Raw genomic sequence first — 19,583 nt, forward strand, 5'->3', positions numbered from 1 at the left:
GGTCAACATGACAAAACCCTGTCTCTGCTAAAAATACAAAAATTAGCCAGACATGGTGGTGCTTGTCTGTAGTCCCAGCTACTTGGGAGGCTGAAGCAGGAGAATTGCTTGAACCCAGGAATCAGAGGTTGTAGTGAGCCGAGATCATATCACTGCACTCCAGCCTGGGCAACAGAGTGAGACTCCATCTCAAAAAAAAAAAAAAAAACCAGAAAGAAAAGAAAAGGAAAAAGAAATATCTCTTGGCCTTATACTCATAATGTCGTTTTCTTTTCTTTTCTTTTCCTTTTTAAATAGAGACAGGGTCTGGCTCTGTCTCCCAGGCTGGAGTGTAATGGGGCCATTATAGCTCACGACAACCTCAAACTCCTGGATTGGAGCAATCCTCTGGCCTCAGCCACCCAAGTAGCTGGGACTACAGGCATGTGCTGCCATGTCTGGCTAATCTGGCTAGTTTTTTGCTATTTTTTGTAGACATGGGGTCCCACTATGCTGCTCAGGCTGGTCTCAAACTCCTGGGCTCAAGTGATCCTCCCACCTTGGCCTCCCAAAGCACTGGGATTATAGGTGTGAGCCACAGGATACTGTTTCTGTTATGCCCACACAAATAAATTTTGTTCAACATAAGACAGATTTAACCTATTTTCATAATTTTGGGCTTCATTTTTCAGTATGAAGTCACAATCCAGCCTTTTCTTAGACTGTCCTTGTTTTCCATGAAATTCTGGTCCCTGTTCGAACGGATGATGTCAGTTAGCAGCTGCCAGCTTCTGCTGCACACGGGGTCCCACTGGGGTGTTTCGGGCCTGGGTCTCCCCTGACAGTCTGATTCCTTTGGTCAGGGACGCCGCCTGAGTATGCAGATTTCTCAAAGACAAGGCTGGGAGCCGCTGTTTCCAGTGGCCCTGCCAGCTGCAGCTGATCCCAGGTAGGCAGATCTCGGCTCACACCATTCCCACATCAGCTCCTACCACTGACCGACCATTTAAAGTGACATTAGAATCACAGAGGGGAAGTGAGGATGGGGACTGGGAAGATGCAAGGAAACAAAAAAAGGAGAGAGGGAGGGAGGGGGAAGACAAACGTTTCTTCATCAGGAAACGGATAAGAAGAGCTAGCTCTCCCGTCTCATAAGAAGCTCCAGATAAATGCTAAAAAAGGCAAGTTCAACCACAGGGACGCGTCAAGGGAAGAGGTCCTGTAGCTCCATGCGAAGTACTACTGCAGAGGCCAAAAGAGGAAAGCAATGAACACCTGACACCAAGACACCTGCTGTGAGCTCACATTTTCAAAATTGCAGCCTTAACTGTATCCGAGGAGGGCGGTCTTCACCACACTTTCCAGATCCGCAGGCCTGGCAAGGTTCTGACTGCGCCCGCGCGACCCCATTGGCAAAGGGAGCCCATGCAGTCTGGTTTTGTAAACTGTAAGACGCACGATGAACCTCTGAAGGTGGAAAAGGTACCCTGTCTTACTGCTTTACTGTGAGAGTGTGGGAAGGGGCTGAAGAGTGGTATTTAAGGAGAAGCTGTAAGCCTCAACTCATCACTCGGACCTGCAACCCAGTGTCAGCCATGCCTCTCGCTACATGACACTAAGTTATTAGATACATATATGTATATGTGTGTATATATGTATATATATGTGTGTATATATGTATATATACCCATAATATATGTATATATACATAAATGTACATATTACATTGTGTATATATAGTGTGTATATACACATACACACAATATATGGTGTATACATATATGTGTATTTATATATACATACACACACACACATATATATATAGTTTGTTTGTGTTTTATTTCTGTTTGAGGCAGTCTTGCTCTGTCACCCAGACTGGAGTGATGTGGCATGATCTCGGCTCACTGCAATCTCCACCTCCTGGGTTCAAGCGATTCTCCTGCCTCAGCCTCCCTAGTAGCTGGGATTACAGGCATGTGCCACCATGCCTGGCTAATTTTTGTGTTTTTAATAGAGACAGGGTTTTGAACCATGTTGGCTAGGTTGGTCTTGAACTCCAACTCCTGGCCTCAAGTGATCCGCCTGCCTGGGCCTCCCAAAGTGCTGGGATTACAAGCATGAGCCACTGAACCTGGCTTAGTGTTATTTGTATTAAAAGTATTTCCCTCAATATGTAAAGGTTATAGTATCTCAGTTTTATCCTGAAATGTATTTTTGAGTCATTCAAACCTGTACATCAGCAAACTAAAAACTACACACAAAATGTTTGAACATTTTATCCACAGGAAAAGAAATCATTATATCCAAAGGACAGCTGTGCTCATATGTTTATTGCAGCACTATTCACAATAGCAAAGATACAGAATCACCCTAAGTGTCCATCAGTGGAGGACTCGATAAAGTAAATGTGGGCCGGGTATGGTGACTCACGCCTGTAATCCCAGCACTTTGGGAGGTCGAGGTGGGCGGATCACCTGAGGTTGGAAGTTTGAGATCAGCCAGGCCAACATGGAGAAACCCTGTCTCTACTAAAACTACAAAATTAGCTGGGCATAGTGGTGCGTGCCTGTAGTCTCAGCTACTTGGGAGGCTGAGGCAGGAGAATCGCTTGAAGCTGGGAGGCGTAGATTGAGGTGAGCTGAGATTGGGCCACTGCACCCCAGCATGGGCAACAAGAGCAAAACTCCGTCCAAAAAAAAATGTGGAATATATATACACAATGAATACTATTCAGCCATGAAAAGGAAGGAAATCATGTCTTTTGCAGCAACATGGATAGAAGTGGAGGTCATTATTATATTCAGTGATACAACTTAGAAAGACAAATCTTGCAAATTTTCCTTGTAAGCGGGAGCTAAATAATGTGTACACATGGAAGCAGAGTGTGGAATGCTGGGCCTTTGAGGGCTGAGAGGGAAGAGGGGAGGATGAGGGTTGCTTGGCGGGCACGGTGTGCATTGCCCAGTGATCGATGCCCCGAAGACCCTGACCTCACCACCGTGCAATGTATCAACAGAGCACAACTGCATGTGTGCCCCATGAATATATACAAATAAAAATAAATACATGTTTAGGTCAGGCGTGGTGGCTCATACTTGTAATCTCAGCACTTTGGGAGGCCAAGGCGGGCGGACCACTTGAGGTCAGGAGTTCGAGACCAGCCTGGCCAACATGGTGAAACCCCATCTCTACTAAAAATACAAATAAAAATACAAATACCATATACAAATAAAAACAAATACATGTTTAGGCCACGCATGGTGGCGGGCGCCTATAATCCCAGCTACTCAGGAGGATGAGGCAGGAGAATCACTTGAATCCAGGTAGCAGAGGCTGCAGTGAGCTGAGATTGCACCACTGCACTCCAGCCTGGGTGACAGAGCAAAACTCTGTCTCAAAAATAATAATAAAAATAAATAAATGTTTAAACATAAAGTGAACCAAGTGTGAAACTGACACCATGTAGAACCCTCATGGAAAAGCCCTGGTTTTACATCTATACTTGGGTATTAAAATAGTGGCTGCATTTTAACCCCCACTTAACTAGATGCTAGAGTGTCTGTGCTTCCTTTGAAGATGTGAGGTCTGGCGGGTGGGGAAGGGATCTGCTCCCTGCAGAACACTGCTGACCGTGGGAAGAAACAGAGGCTACTTTCATATGGCTAATGGTGACAGACTTTATTAATGTAAAAACACGCCCTTCCCCCACAGTGCACGGGGCGTGTGCACGTTTTCCTACAAAGACATAACTGGTGATGTGGAGGTACAGTGGAGGTCAAGCATCTACAGGGTCATTCAAGGAGGAACAGATTCAAGCTTTTGGATGATCAGCGTTTTGTAAATAGCAGCATCTTCAGATCTAAGACAAGACTGGACCTGGCAGGACCTTTTCTTTGGGTGGTATTAATTACTCCAGATTCAGACCCGGCCGTCCGCTCCGGGCCCAGGCTCTGCCTCTCCCTCCTCTGTCCCACGCCTAGACATGAAAGCCATAACCCTTGGGTCCCTCAGAGGACAAAAACAAGGGGCGGGGCTACGATGGGAGGCATTGTTGACCAGCCCTCTCACTGCTGGGAGCCTCTGCTGTTTCCAGCTAACTGCCTTTCTGGAAAGCGATTCTGTTCCACGATGGAGGCAGTAGAATGAAACACCATATTATACGGCATAAGATCCAAGCTAGCTGTTTCTTATCCCCAGGGCATCAGAGTTTAAGAAGTTTCATTTGAGGCTACTTCTTTTAAAAACAAGATGTAGGTTGTGCCATTAAAAAAAAAAAAATGATGGTTGAAAACATGAAAGCAGAAAGTTCAGACATCCTAAAACTTGAAGCCAAGACAGCGCCGGTGGAATCTTCTCCCTTGGCCCTCCTAAGCGCCTGCACCCGCTTTCACTGAATGCTTCCCATGGCAACGCTCTGCCCTGGCTGTGCCTTCTCGCCTCCCTAAAGCAGACTGCTTTCTACCCACAAGAGGTGGGAAACACCGCCTTCCCCATTTGTTGTAAGGAACCTACCGGCATGCAACCATTTCAGTCTTCAGTGGAGGTTTTCCCAGGCAAATTCCAGTAGCAGAGGACAAGGAAGACTGCACGTTCTCATGTGACATGGATGACATGGATGGGGCGAGGCCACCATTACCATGATGGCAGGGCTGGCACGGGCTGACCTCACTGTGTGGCTGCAAAGCCCTGCAGAACTGAGCTCCATCCTGCCAAGGGCTGGAGGCTGGTGACCCTTCCAACACCCATTCCTGGGTTCCTGATGTGGGAAGGGGAAGGGCCCACCCTGGACCCAAAGCCCCAGGCCTCCATCTCAGGGTCACTTGAGTGTTTTCCAGGCTACGTGTGACATGGCACTTGTTCCTACCTGGTTTTCCACTCGAATTCAGCCAAGAGGTGGGCAGGGCCTACAAGCAGCCCGGCCACTTTTCTAAAAAGCACAACTTTCAATTCCACCATTGAAAAGTGAGATGTGCTGGGCGTGAGCTCACTCACAGCACTTTCTATTGTTCAGAGAAGCCTGGGGCCACCCACATGCCTGTCAGAGTCCTGAGATCACAACAAAAATCCTGCTAGGAACCGGCTCAGCTGACATGTCTGTGTTTTGCTTTTGCCTTTCAAACTGGCAATGATGGGTAGAGGTCAGTCAGAAGGCAGGTCGGGGGAGTCTGAACCGTGACTGCTTGAAAATAAGCCTCTATGGTCTGCACCAAAGCCCTAAAGCAGGTAATCAAATTCTCTCCCAAATTCCCTGAAAACCAGTTCCCCTTTCCCTGTCCCAGTCAACCCAGTCACTCATGCACCTCCATCAGGACTGGCCGGTGAACACACCTGGGACAGCATCTGAACGCACAGAAGGATATGGGATAAACGCAGTGGCTCTGGGGACTCACGACCAACATTTTCTAGGATTCTGCTGAGGCTGGTTTTATATGAACGGCACGGGACCCACGTTACCCAGAACTCTGTCTCTGAGTGTCCACCAGAGCCGTGTGTCGGAGAGCAGGTGTCTGATGAGGCGGGGCCCTCAGTCTTCAGTGCTTCCTTCCAGCTTGCTGATGAGCTGTTGGTAGGTGTCTCTTTCCACCTGCCACGAATGATACATTCTCACGTATTCCCGTCCGTTCCCTACAATTTCCTTCTCTAATGCAGGATCACTAACCAGTCTCTTTGCCAGATGAACAAACTCCTGCAGAAAAAGGAAGCAGAAGTAGACATAAATCACTGATGAAGGGAGATTTTGCAAATGCACCCAAGACCCTGTGTCTGCATTAGCTGCTGGTCTTGCCGTTGTCTGCCTCCTGGACCTGGAGAGAGTGACTTTTAGGAGGGATGGGAGTTAATGCAAACATTGAGACTGAATGGGAAATAATATATATGCACAGACACACACACAGAGACACATGCACACACACACGCACACACACGCACACACGCGCGCACACACGCACACACGCGCGCACACACGCGCACACACACGCACGCGCGCACGCACGCGCGCACGCACGCACGCACACGCGCACGCGCGCACACGCGCACGCGCGCACGCGCACACGCGCACACACGCACACACACGCGCACACACGCGCACACACGCGCACACACACGCACACACGCGCACACACGCGCGCACACACGCACGCGCGCACACGCACACGCACGCGCGCACACGCACACGCACGCGCACGTGCACACACGCGCACACACGCGCACACACGCACACACACGCACACACACGCACGCACGCACACACACGCCCACACACACACACGTGCACACCCACATGCACACACACATGCACACACACACATGTACACACACGTGCACACACACATGCACACACACAGACACATGCACACACACATGCACACACACACGCACACACACATATGCTGGGATGAACATCATAAAAAATACTGGAGCCACCAACTCCCTTCCCTAGATCAACAAGACCACTTGTCTTCCCAAGGACTCTCAGATCCACAATTTCTTCCCTCTCATAAGTGGAGCCTCAGATGTGAACTTAGGTCTTACCCCAGAGTCTGAGTCCCACACAACATGACCCCCACCCCATTTATTTTCCTTTGTGTTGTTCTGTCCTCTTCCCTGGGTGCAGAGCCAAGCCTGTCCTCACAATACAGGTAGTGTCTGGTGCAGTGGAAAGCACTAGTGCTTCAGAGCCAGATCTGGGTTCAAATTCTTCTGAACGACCTCACTTTGCTGTGTGGCCTTGGGCAAGCTAGTGAGCCTCTCTGGGTCCCACATTTCCCAACTGTGGAGGAGTGATGGGTACTTAATCGGTAAACCCAGCCCTGCCCCAAGTCCCAGGGGCTCCCAGAATGAAGAAGCGAGGGAGGGGGATGTAACAGCCATTTGTTCTTCTGGTCTTTCTGCAGCTCAGCTTCCGGCTGTGTTTCCGCTTAGGCTCATTACTGAGGAAGGCTTGCAGACCCTTGGCGCAGCCACGAGAGAGTGCTCCTGCTGACCTGGTTTTAATATCAAAGCCCTTCAGGATTTCAGGATTGGAGAAAAAAATTAGAAGTATTTTGACTGTTAAAGGGTATTTAGGGAGAGGAGGGGACCAGTCATTACTCTTCATGCGTGCACATAAATCAACAGCAGAGTTCTTGATGCAGGAGGCACGGGTTTATATTCACACCCTACCCTTCACGTGAGCGGCAGTGGGTCAGTTTCTAACCCTCCCTGTGCCTCAGCTCCTCAACTGTCAATTAGGGGTAATCACATACTTCTTTCCTAGGGTGTTGAGAGGATAGCAAATGAGTTACTGCAAACAAAGAATTTTGAGCAAAGCCCAGCACATACTTAGCTCTCGTTACCATGGTTATTCCCCTACAGCCCACGTAAATTCCAAGAAGGCAGCAATGTCTAAGATCAATACACAATGCTCTTGCTGTTTAAAAGGAACATAAACATATTCTCCAAATTATTGTTAATTAAATGTTGAATGCCTTTTATAGCTGGCAATATACACAGTAATATTTATGGTACAATAGAATTATATTTTTATAGATTATGTTTATACTTTATAGTAAATTGGTGGTCGTTTTATAATATAAATATGTTTATTCCCGTTTCAGGGCAGAACAACATTCTTATTAAAATTATTTCAGATGCTTATAGCTGGGTATATTATTTTATGATGCCGGCCATATCTTTGATTTATCTCACGTGGAGACGTTGGTGGAAACCCAATGCCCTCCTTCCCCACTCTGTTTGCTATTCTTACAGAATGTATGGCCCTTTTACCACAAAATCCTGAATTACAGAGTTTCTAGGAACAGGTTGTGATAAAACATACTCTTCTTTTCTCTCTGCAGAGAAGAGCGAACAAGAAAACATAGACTTAAATAAAGCAAGAGAGAGGGGGGTTATGAGTAAGCAACATCTTGGCTGCTGGCTTAATAAAACCCTGGATGACTGGCAGAAAGAAAGGAAAAGAAAACCACTAGAAAAAGCAAACACTCTCTTGAATCATAAGTCACTCCCTGAAGCTCTGGGATTCTTTTCTTCTGGACTAAAAGCTCCTATGCAGCTGCATTGGGAATCTGCTGGACACGCGCCTGTGGACATGAGAAATCCACGTGGACACAGACTCTGTCGTTTCCTTGCCAGTGTAGACGGTTTGTAAAGGTGGCCACACCCTCTACCCCTGTATGCATGTCTCTTTGCAATATGACACTGCCACTCTCCCCATTGAGCGGGTGTGGTCTATTCCCCACCCTGACCCGATGACTCTGACTTGGTCGGTAATTTGCTTTGACTGACAGGACATATCAGAAGTGATGCGGTCTGCCTTCCACACAAAGCTTCAAAAGTTCTTAGAGCTTCCATAGCCCCCAGCTCTGTTAGAGCCCTGGAGACCGCCAGGTAAAGCAAAGCCTGGGCTAGCCTCCTGGGGGAAGGGAGGCCATGTGAACACGGGCACTGACCAATGACCAGCACCACGAGTGAGGCCGTCTAGGACTATCCAGCTCCAGGCCAGCTGCCAGAAGACCCTCGCTGGACCAGTGGCCCCAGGCCACGCCCCAAACCAGCAGAAGCACCACCCTGCAAACCCAGCTCAAACTGCAGACTCAGAAAATTGCAAACAAATAAAATAGTGGTAGTTGTAAGGCACTGACTTTTGGGATTCTTAGTTACACAGCTATGTATAACCGACACTCTCACCAGGCACTCAGCGCCTCCTCTTCAACAAGAGAACCGTGAATGTTTGAAGTTCTACCCCTCTGCAACACGGTCTGGGAAGAAGACCCTGTCTCCACTTCCAAAAGTTGGTCCTGATTTGTCCGAGCCAGTTGTGGTGTGGCAGATGCACCCTGGGCTGACCCCAGGAACCCCGGCCCGTGACATGAGTGTGGGTGGACTTGCCTCCAACCAGCAGAATATGGTAAAGGTCCGGGGATGTGGCTCCCTCGACAGGGTGATGTCACACAGGACATCATCTCAGCAGAGCAGAGCAGGGGACACCCGTGTTGCCAGGCCGAGGGGCAGCAAAGCACAATCAGTCCTGACTTATGATGGTTCAGCTTCAAGTTTTTCCATTTTCCAATGGTGTGAGAGTGAGACGCTTTCGGTAGAAACTGAACTTCAGGCACCCATACCACCATTCTATTTTTACTCTCAGTACAGTAGTTGATAAATTATATGAGATATGCAAAACTGTACTCTAATACAGGCTTTGTGTTGGATGACTTTGCCCAGCTGTAGGTTAGTGTAAGAGTTCTGAGCACTGTTGAGGTAGGCTGGGCTAAGCTGTGATGCTCCGGAGGTTGGTGTATTAAGTGCATTTTCTCTTCTTCTCCTTCTTTTTTTTTTTGAGACAGGGTCTCGCTCTGTCACCCAAGCTGGAGTACAGTGGTGCGATCACAGCTCACTGCAGCCTCAACCTCCTGGGCTCAAGAGATCCTCCCACCTCAGCCTCCCATGTAGCTGGAAATACAGGCACATGCTTCTTATCTGGCTAATTTTTGTATTTTTTCTGAAGATGGGGTTTCACTGTGTTGCGCAGGCTGTTATGTGCACTTTTAGCTTCCAGTGGGTTTATTGAGATGTAACTCAATCACACATCCAGGGGCATCTGTTCCGTCAGCTTCTAAGAGCTGAGGTGGCCTCTGGCCAACAACCAGGGAGAAAACAATGGCCTTAGGAAACTGAACCCTGCCACCAACCATGCTCTAGATGAGAATGTGGCCTGGCCACCCAGAGTGCAGCCTGGTGGGACTTGAGGCCCTGAGCTGAGGACCCACCTGGGCTGTGCCCAGAGCCTGGACCCGCAGAAACTGCCAGATGGCAGATGGGTGTGGCTTCAAGCTTCTGAGTTTGTGGTGATTTGTTGCATGCAATAGGGAACGAACACTGTCATCCTGTTCTCCCCTGCCAACGTTTGACCCAAGTCTGGCCACTGAGATTGTCAGAGGCGTTTGAACCAGAGGAACTCCATCTTGAATAGCAGCTGGGTAAACTGAGGCTGAGACCTGCTGGGCTGCATTCCCAGACGGTGAAGGCATTCTAAGTCAGGATGAGACAGGTCGGCACAAGAGAGAGGTCATAAAGACCTTGATGATAAAACAGGTCGCAGTAAAGCCGGCCAAAACCCACTAAAACCAAGAGGGCAGCAAGAGTGACTTCTGGTCGTCCTCACTGCTACACTCCCACCAGTACCATGACAGTTTACAAATGCCATGGCAATGTCAGGAAGTTGCCCTATATGGTCTAAACATGGGAGGTGTGAGTCATCCACCCCTTGTTTAGCATATCACCAAGAAATAACCATAAAAATGGGCAACCAGCAGCCCTCATGGTGCTCTGTCTACAGAGTAGCCATTCTTTATTCTTTCACTTTCTTAATAAACTTGCTTTCACTTTATGGACTCGCACTGAATTCTTTCTTGCGACAGATCCAAGAACCCTCTCTTGGGGTCTGGCTCGGGACCCCTTTCACTTAACAAGATGGGAGGGAGAGACCAGCAGTCGGTGTCTTCTGGAAAAAGTGGTTTCCTCCTTCTAAGAGAACACTGGGAACCACTGCCCCTTCCAGCCTCTGAGGCCACCCAGGTCGAGCGGGGAGCCCAGATCCACTGCCGCGATTCCCACCCACCTCAGGACGACGCGGCACACAGGAAGGCAGGGCCAGACACTCACATGGAGGGGGAGAGCCGTGCCCGCCCTGACATGCCACGCCGGACATCAGCAGTAGTTCTGGAATCTGACACCGGACACCTCATCAAATACACTGAAGAGCTACATAGCAGGACTTGCGGCCCTGAGTGTCCCTGAGACAGATCCTTCCAGCCCAGGTGCTGCAGGTTTCACACAGGTTTCAGCCAGGAGCTGCGGAAAAGCCAATTGGCTGACAGCCACACACACGCGCTGTAACCCTGGAGGAGGGGCGTCCACTCAGGATCTTCCACTGGCTATGCAGTGATCTACTCTTGAAAATTATTTATGAAAATAACTCAGAGGCCGGGTGCAGGGGCTCATGCCTATAAACCCAGCACTGCGGGAGGCTGAGGTGGGCAGATTACCTGAGGTCAGGAGTTCCTGACCAACCTGGCCATCATGGTTAAACCCTGTCTCTACTAAAAATACAAAAAAATTAGCTTGTCATGGTGGTGGGCACCTGTAATCCCAGCTACTCAAGAGGGTGAGATAGGAGGATCGCTTGAACCTGGGAGGCAGAGGTTGCAGTGAGCTGAGACAGCACCATTCATTGCACTCCAGCCTGGGTGAGAAGAGCAAAACTCTGTTTCAAAAAAAAAAAAAAAAAGAAAAGAAAAGAATTCACGGGGCATTACAGAGGGCAGACGCTAAAAACTCAAAGCAAAGCCAAGTACGGAAATTCCATCTCTCAAGAGACTTAAAAAACACAAGCCTCACCTCTGTTCCTGATCAGCAGTGGGAGGCGTAAACGCCTTCCGGGGCCCAGCAGGTGGAGTGGGAGGTGAACACAGCCACCGTGGTAAATACAGGCCTATGCTGGTTGCTGCATTTCTTTCTTTTCTTTTCTTTTTTTTTTTTTTCCAAGAGAGGTCTAAATTCTGGATATTTATGTAAAAGTGTTCCATGTTAAATATCAACAAGTAATTCAATATGGTAAGAATACAGCAAACTAAACAAAACACATGTGCAGACCAGACCTAGGTCCAGGGCCACAGGTGTGCCAACCCTGGCTCAGGTAATGCACTTGTGATGTTAAAAATAATAATAATAATGCAAAAGAGCATAGTTTTGTCTTTAGAGAGTAATTACTCAATTAGTAGAGGACCGTCCTCAGAGCTTCTTCCTTTCTGAGGAGTCTGGGGCTGCTGGTGGAACATTTCTCATTGAATCCTTTTGACCTGCTCCATCTCCCTGAGGTTTCACCAAGATCCAGAGGACAAGAAGTCGTGCCCTTTTGTTTTGTTTTGCTTGTTTGTTTTTGCTTTTTTGAGATGGAGTCTCTGTCGCTCAGGCTGGAGTGCAGTGTCACAATCTCGACTCACTGCAACCTCTGCCTCCCGGGGTCAAGCGATTCACCTGCCTCAGCCTCCCAAGTAGCTAAGAGTACAGGCTTGTGCCACCACGCCCGACTAATTTTTGTATTTTTAGTAGAGACAGGGTTTTGCCATGTTGGCCAGGCTGGTCTTGAACTCCTGGCCTCAAGTGATCCACCTGCATTGACCTCCCAAAGTGCTGGGATTACAGGTGTGAGCCACTGCGCCCAGCCAGTACCCGTTTTATAAAATGAATATTAGAACCCCATTACAATCCTTCTCATGATGATGTCACCTCAAAGCCACAGAACAGAAGGGAAAAAAACTCCACGAGAAGAGAAAGCCTTGAGCAGGACGCATGCTGGGGCTGGCAGATTTAAAATGTTATGGTTTTAAAGAGCATTACATTCTGACAACCTTCAGCAAGTGATACATACTTATTTTTCCAAGATGAGCTACAGTCAATCACAGGAAAACTCTGAATTTCAGGCTTGGTGTGTTAAATTAAACAGCCCCGAAGCTCCTCTCCCGCTGCTTCAAATACAACAGCTTATTGATGGGAGACGTTGACAGGGAAGTGTCTCAAGACTGGCACAGGCTGCCGTCGTTAAAGATCTCGGGTGTTCCTCAGGCTTTTCTGGTTGCAGCCTTTGAGTTAATTAAGGCTTCGACGGTGGCTTTGCTTCTCAAACCTTGCTGTAACACTCTCAAACGGAGCTTGTAAAACACACACGCCCCACACACCTGCCCTCAGCCCCCAAGAATACTGATTGGGTGGGTGGACGGTGGGGTTCAGGAAACTGCATTTGCTAACAGGGCCCAACAGCGCCCCCAGGGGGTTGTAGGAAGCCTGACAGGTCTAAGGCAGCCTGCGGTGCCTCCCTCATTTTCCACACATTTGGTCATAGGACAGATTTCCTGTGTTCGAAACCGCAAGTTGTGAGGCTCCTCCTTCAAGACCTCAATGCCTAGAAGAGGAACATGCACCTGACTGTGACTTTTCTCGTACACGACACCATCCCTGTGGTCACATTTTACGGCACTATCCAAATTGTCAAACTGTCACCGCTGACAACACATCAATGTGACCATGTCATCACCCCGACTGCCAGCGTATGTTGATCATTCTCCCAGTGGCTCCTGCATCAGGTAAAGTTGGGACCACACAAATGAACATGCAACTCTTCTCTAAACTCTTCAGCATGAACCCTCCATCCACCTCTTAAAACACAGAGTAGTCATTGATTTATAGGAGAACTGATGTTCATTCACCCTGAACATCATGGTTACAGTTAGGGGCTCACTTTAAAATAAGTATCAAAACCAGCCATTAGGGGGCCGGGCACTGTGGCTCACACCTGTAATCTCAGCACTTTGGGAGCCCGAGGCATGTGGATCACTGGAGGTCAGGAGTTCGAGCCCAGCCTGGCCAACACGGCGAAACCCTGTCTCTACCAAAAAACACAAAAATTAGCCTGGTGTGGTAGTGGGTGCCTGCAGTCCCAGCTACTCCAGAGGCTGAGGCAGGACAATCGCTTGAACCAGGGAGTTGGAGGTTGCAGTGAGCTGAGATAGTGCCTGAGTGACAGAGACCCTGTCTCAAAAGAAAAACAAAACAAAACAAAACAAAAAACAGCTATGGGAATCTTCTGCATATAGAGACTGAGCAAGACAACAGGATAGGGTCAGAAATAACCTCTTGGTCAATGAGCCCTGTGCGTAGCAACTGCTCAATATAGAGCCAGAGGACAAGGTGGCGGGGTGGGGACTCTGACCGCTACTCACGATGCTTGACCCCTCTGCCCCCAGTCACGATGCTTGAGTCTAATGTCCATTCCCAGACTGACCCCCGTGAATCTGCCAGTGGGCCCTGTGCATGCACGCTGAGCCAGGGAGGCTCCATGCTCAGGCCCTTTGCCGGGACAATGCCTGAGCGTGTATCTAACAGGCCACTCACAGACATGGTGGGTGCTCAGGAGTGACGGTACGTGGGAGTCTGTAGCATGCGGAAGGAGGGTTGCAGGTGCAGGTGCAGGTGGGGACACTAAACTAAGGAGAGCCAGCAGGTGAGAACGCTAATTCCTTTCCAGTTCATCTTCGCTGCTGGTGGAGGTGAGGACAGCCTCAATGAGGGGCAAATCCTTTCTTCAACACTTCTTTAGCGAAGAGGGAGCCAGCCTCTGGCCAAGAACCTCCAGTGGAGATCGGGATCCAGCCAGAAATTAACAACAGCAGCCAACCACATACACGGAATGAGGCTTCAGAATTCAGGACCTGGGGGATTTTAGTAATTTGGCTGCTATAGCCTTCTATTATGTATCATCTCCAGCGAGGTCTAAGGCCATGCCTGTCAACAACAGATCCATGTTTCTTAACCAAAATGTATAAAGAGTCCCGTGACGCAGGACAAACAAAGCCCTAGGTAACTTTACATCAGTTCAGAAAGGAATTATGGCACCAAACTCACTAAAAAGAGCAGTCTTATGGGTGGTGAGACAGTAAAACTCCTCTTTCCCTTATGGCATTTGCACACCAGAGGTCAATTGTGCTGGTCAAAGGACAGCTGTTATTTGAGGAGGGAAAACAGTGCATAGACCTGGGTAACTAACAGCAGGGTCATTGACCACGGGAGAACTTGTATTTTATTCCTGCCATTCCCAGGGCTCTGTGGCTCATGAAATACATGGTGCAGGGTTAGTGTGGTTCAAAGGTGTTGATGTGGCTGAGGTAGGAGGGAGCAAGAGCCCTCGTCCTCTGTAAGCCAGGTAGGTCCGTAGACGTCCGTGTGAACAAGGACTCCGGTCATCAGTCAGGTACCTGCTAGTAAAAATTACAGAGCTGGCGGGTGGGCCCCAATCGCAGGTTTTTCAAGCACATGTTTTCGAAGCGCTTTTTGGATTCTGAAATTGCAGAAAAGGAACTAGGAATTTGGACTATTCCTATGCGCCCTCTCCCCCTCCACACACACAGATCAAGAGATGGGAGCCTAGGTCACCCAGGAATCTGCCTGAGGTTAACATCACTGAGTGGCCACATCACCGAGTGGCAGAAAAGGCATCTAGACCCAGACCGTCCCCCTCCGAGCACCACCCTCTGCACGCCTCCTCCGCGCACACACACACAGACAGGGGAAACCTGGGAGCCACCGATGAAACTAAAAAAACAACCTCAGGAATATTTTCTGTGCTTCTCATTCGCTCACTTTCCAGATGATGGGCCAAGCAGAACACTAGCCATTTCAACACACAACTGGCAGGCTGAAAGGTGCTTCTGCTGCTCTGGTGTGCTTTAGGGGTTGGTAGGGAGAAGATGGGCATCTTGAAGGAAAGAAGAAGGTGAGAGGCAGGGAAGGGAGGGAAGAGGGGGCCCGGGAGACTTTCTTTTGGGCTCGTGTGATGGCTTGGTGGGTTACAGCAGGAGGAAGTTGGAGGGAAAGATCAGCCCATTAAAGTGTGGCAGTAAATCTGCCATTCATTCTGGTTATGCCTCGGGGAGAGAAAAGAAACACAAGCAGGCTGGGGTGGTGGCTCACGCTTGTCATCCCAACACTTTGGGAAGCCAAGGTGGGTAGATCACTTGAGGTCAGGAGTTTGAAACCAGCCTGGCCAACATAGTGAAACCCCATCTCTATCAAAAATACAAAAAAAAAAAAAAAAAAAAAAATTAGCCAGGTGTGGTGGCACATGCCTGTAATCCCAGCTACTGGGGAGGCTGAGGAAGGAGAACTGCTTGAACCCAGGAGGCGGAGGTTACAATGAACCAAGATCGTGCCACTGGACTCCAGCCTGGGTGATGCAGTGAGACTCTGTGAAGGAAGGAAGGAAGGAAGGAGGAAGGAAGGAAGAAAGGAAGAAAGGAAGAAAGGAAGAAAGGAAGGAAGGAAGGAAGAAAGGAAGGAAGGAAGGAAGGAAGGAAGGAAGGAAGGCAGGAAGGCAGGCAGGCAGGCAAGCAATGGCAGAGTTGGGCGAGGGGTGGGGGTTTTGGGGGATTCTCAGGCCACATTGAATTCTTGAGAGGGCTCCTGAGCAGCACACCTGGGTGACACTGCCATGGCTCACAAACCTGCAATCGGGGCCCACCCGCCAGCTCTGTCCATTTATACTAGCAGGTACCTGGCTGATGGCCGGAGTCCTTGACTACACGGACATCCATGGACCCACTCAGTTTACAGAGGGCAAGCACTCTTGCTCCCTCCTACCTCCGCCAGAGCAATGCCTCAGGCCACACTAACCCTGCATCATGCATTTCAGGAGCCGTGGAGCCCCAGGAATGACAGGAATAAAACACGGGTTCTCTGGTGGTCAGTCACCCTGCTTTTATTTATCTAGGACTTGCACTGTTTTCCCTTCTCAAATAACAGCTCTCCTTTGACCAGCATAGTCAGCCTCTGGTATGCAAATGCCAGAAGGGAAAGGAGAATTTTACTGTCTCACCACCCTTAAGAGACCAACCAGGATGGACTTGCCATGCATTTCTCTGCCCGACAGTGGTGACAGCTGAGCCCGCATAGCTTCTGGCACGTGCCAAGCAACTGAGAGGCTGCAGAACTCCCTGGGTAGAGGGGCCTTTTGCAGAAAGGATACATCACGCCTGCATAAGTCCTAACAAGAACATTCTGGGAAAATAGGAGGCGGTCTCCAAATTGTAAGTTATGGATATTTTTAATTTGTATGTTTTCAATTTTTCTGTAAAAGTGTTCATATAACATAAAACTTAATTAAGATCAGATTCCACTTATTCTAATATAGACAGTAGTATAATGGTTAAGCACACAGAAAGACATACCCCTGACGCCATTATTATGCACTACATGTCTGTCAAAATGTGAACCTCCAAAACACATATACCTACTATGGACCCACAAAAATTAAAACCTACATTTAAAAAACACAGAAAGATGGGCCAGGCACAGTGGCTCATGCCTGTAATCCTGGTACTTTGGGAGGCTGAGGCGGGTGGATCACGAGGTCAGGAGTTCAAGACCAGCCAGCCTGGCCAACACAGTGAAACCCCATCTCTACTAAAAATACAAAAATTATCCAGGTGTGGTGGCACGAGCCTGTAATCCTAGCTACTGGAGAGGCAGAGGCAGGAGAATCACTTGAACCCAGGAGGCAGAGGTTGCAGTGAGCCGAGATTGTACAACTGCACTCCAGCCAGTTTTGAGACTCCGTCTCAAAAACAAAACAAAACAAAAACCAGAAAAGACAAATACTTCATAATTTTACCTATAGGCAGACTCTTAAAAAGTCAACCTCATAGAAACAGAGTGGGAGGGTGGTTACCAGGGGCTGGGGGGCTGCAGGAGAGGAAACGAGGAGATATTGGTCAACAGTTCCAAAGTTTCAGTTAGGAGGGTCACATTCTGAAGACCTATGGGGCAGCCTGGTGACTCTAGTGTACTTGAAAGTTGCTAAGTGAGTGGATCTTAAATAGTCTCATTACAACAAAAAAGTATGTGTGGGGATGGAAATGTTAATTAGCTCGATTTAATCATTGCACAATTGACGCACATAGCAAAACACTAAGTGGTATACCATACATGTTGACAATCTTTAAATTTGTCAATCAACCTTAATAAAGCTGAAAAGCACAGTATGACCCTCAGCGGCACCTTTTACAAGGCTCTGGGCCTTGAGGAAGTTAACTCCTCTGTGCCTGGTTTGCTCGTCTAGGAAATGGGGCTGGTAAGAGCTCATTTGTCATTGTGCAGGTTAAACAAGATAATCTATGCATAACATTTGTATCTGTAGAGCAAGCATTCAACAGATGCTAGCCATCTTCTTTATGACAGGTCTTGTTTTCTGTTTTTTTCTCCCAGAACACATTAGCCTCAGTCTTTGGGGATGAAAGGAGGAGCACCCAGTCATACGGTTGCTCCCCAGTTCTTCCTAGGCCACAATTCCCAGCCTCCCTCGCAGCGGGCGTGATGTGACCAGGTTCCAGCCAAGGGAGCATGAGCGGAGAGGGGCATGTGCTCCCTCCAGCCCAGGTCACACATACCTGTCTTCTCTCTCCCCAGCGGCTACATACAGACGGAGCTGGAACCAGGTCACGGAAGGAGCCAGGGCTCTGAGTGACTGCATGGGCACTGGTCACAGACCAAAACAACCAGCTCTGACCTCCAGGAGAGCAAGAAATAAGGTCTCCCAATGCTGCCCTCCTGAGGCGATGGGGTCCATCAGAGCAGCTGCCACTTCCTGTTGGCATGCTGGTCATCTCATGGCTTTGCTCCGAATGCAGCCCAGTTCCGCTGCAGTCCAAGGTCCCCAAGGGACAGCTTGCTCATTCAGACACGTGGTAGCGACACTCTACAGAGATTCAGGGAACACCAGAGACCATGCTCCTGTATAAAGTGCAAACAATGGATTCTCCTGGCAGAACTCAAAGGAAGATTGAGCTCACTAATGAGGAATGATGAGAGCAGTGGCCACAGGAAGGGAGAGAGGAGGGGAGGGAAGGAGAGAGGAAGGGAGGGAGAGAGGAAGGGAGGGAGAGAGGAAGGGAGGGAGAGAGGAAGGGAGGAAGAGAGGAAGGGAGGGAGAGAGGAAGGGAGGGAGAGAGAGAGGGAGAAAAGGAGAGAGGACGGGACAGAGGGCGGGACAGAGGGAGAAAGGGAGTAAAGAAGGAAGGAAGGGAGGGAATTAGGGAGGGAGAGAGAGAGGAAAGGAGGGAAGAAGGGAGGGAGAAATGGAGGGAGAGAGGAGGCAAGGGAGGAAGGGAGGGAGGTAGATAGGGAGGGAGGGAGAAAGAGGAAGGGAGAGAAGAAGAGAGGGAAGGAGAGAGTTGGGAGGGAGGTAGAGAGGGAGGGAGGGAGGGAGGAGGAGGGGAAGAAGGAAGTCAGGAGGGAGGAAGGGAGAAAGGAAGGAAGGAGGGAGAGAAATCAAAGAAAATGGGAGCAAAGAACAGATGAAGAAAAGGAGGGAAGAAGAAAGCAGGGAGATGAAGGAAGGAAAAAGGGAGGGAGAGAGGAAGGGACGGCAAAAGAAAGACAATTTCTGAGCCAAAGAGATTTACATGGGATCTAAGCACCCAGGCAGGAGAAGGCAATCCTGTCGTTTTGCCGCGTGGCACTCAGCACCAGTACCTGTGATTGGCATGAAACTGTCAGAGACTACTTGCTAGGCATGGGGATAAAATCTGACAGGTGCCAATGATTGGGCAGGATGACTGCTGTCATCTGCGACTTTGAAAAGAAAAAGAGAGCAGTTAAGTACAACTGTGTGGCGTGCTGCATCGCTCACTATCAGATGAAAATAGCGAAACATGCCCTCTGGAAGGGTTGTCCCTTGTACGCTGGGGCATAACCCCTTCCAGTGCTCACTGACCATCCAGTCCACACTAGGGTCCCTGCGAGGGAGAGCTGATGAGTAAACATGCCTGACTGCTCCCCTCACGAAGCTTCCAGGCTGGGGACTGGGGTTTATAGATGGCGAAGAGTGCAGTGTATTCAGACACACGTGCAGGGACAGAGGAAACCTAAGTGGGAACCCCAGTAACACTGGGTGGCCAAGGAAAGTCCTTCCAGGGTGATTTCAACCAAGAAACAATTGAGGAGGCACCCGCCGCGGGCACAGCTCAGTTAGAGACCGAGGGTGAGCAGAACTCAGGTAG

At 49.1% G+C, this 19,583-nt stretch overlaps 1 protein-coding gene across 5 annotated transcripts in view; it reads right to left on the reverse strand.

Annotated features, from left to right (window-relative positions):
* Positions 1-3,636: 3,636 nt before the first annotated feature.
* The window catches only part of GLT1D1 (glycosyltransferase 1 domain containing 1), a 132,641-nt gene continuing 116,694 nt past the window's right edge, over positions 3,637-19,583 (reverse strand). For 4 of the 5 annotated variants that reach the window (XM_033220115.1, XM_033220117.1, XM_033220114.1 and 1 more), the window contains one exon: positions 3,637-5,665. In XM_033220115.1, the coding sequence (XP_033076006.1) occupies positions 5,504-5,665 (162 nt within the window). In that variant the 3' untranslated portion in view covers positions 3,637-5,503. The remainder of the gene's footprint in view (positions 5,666-19,583) is intronic. The other variant, XM_033220116.1, reaches the window with a different exon arrangement.

Source organism: Trachypithecus francoisi, unplaced genomic scaffold, assembly GCF_009764315.1.
Source record: "Trachypithecus francoisi isolate TF-2019V2 unplaced genomic scaffold, Tfra_2.0 Lachesis_group11, whole genome shotgun sequence".
Classification (NCBI taxonomy): domain Eukaryota; kingdom Metazoa; phylum Chordata; class Mammalia; order Primates; family Cercopithecidae; genus Trachypithecus; species Trachypithecus francoisi.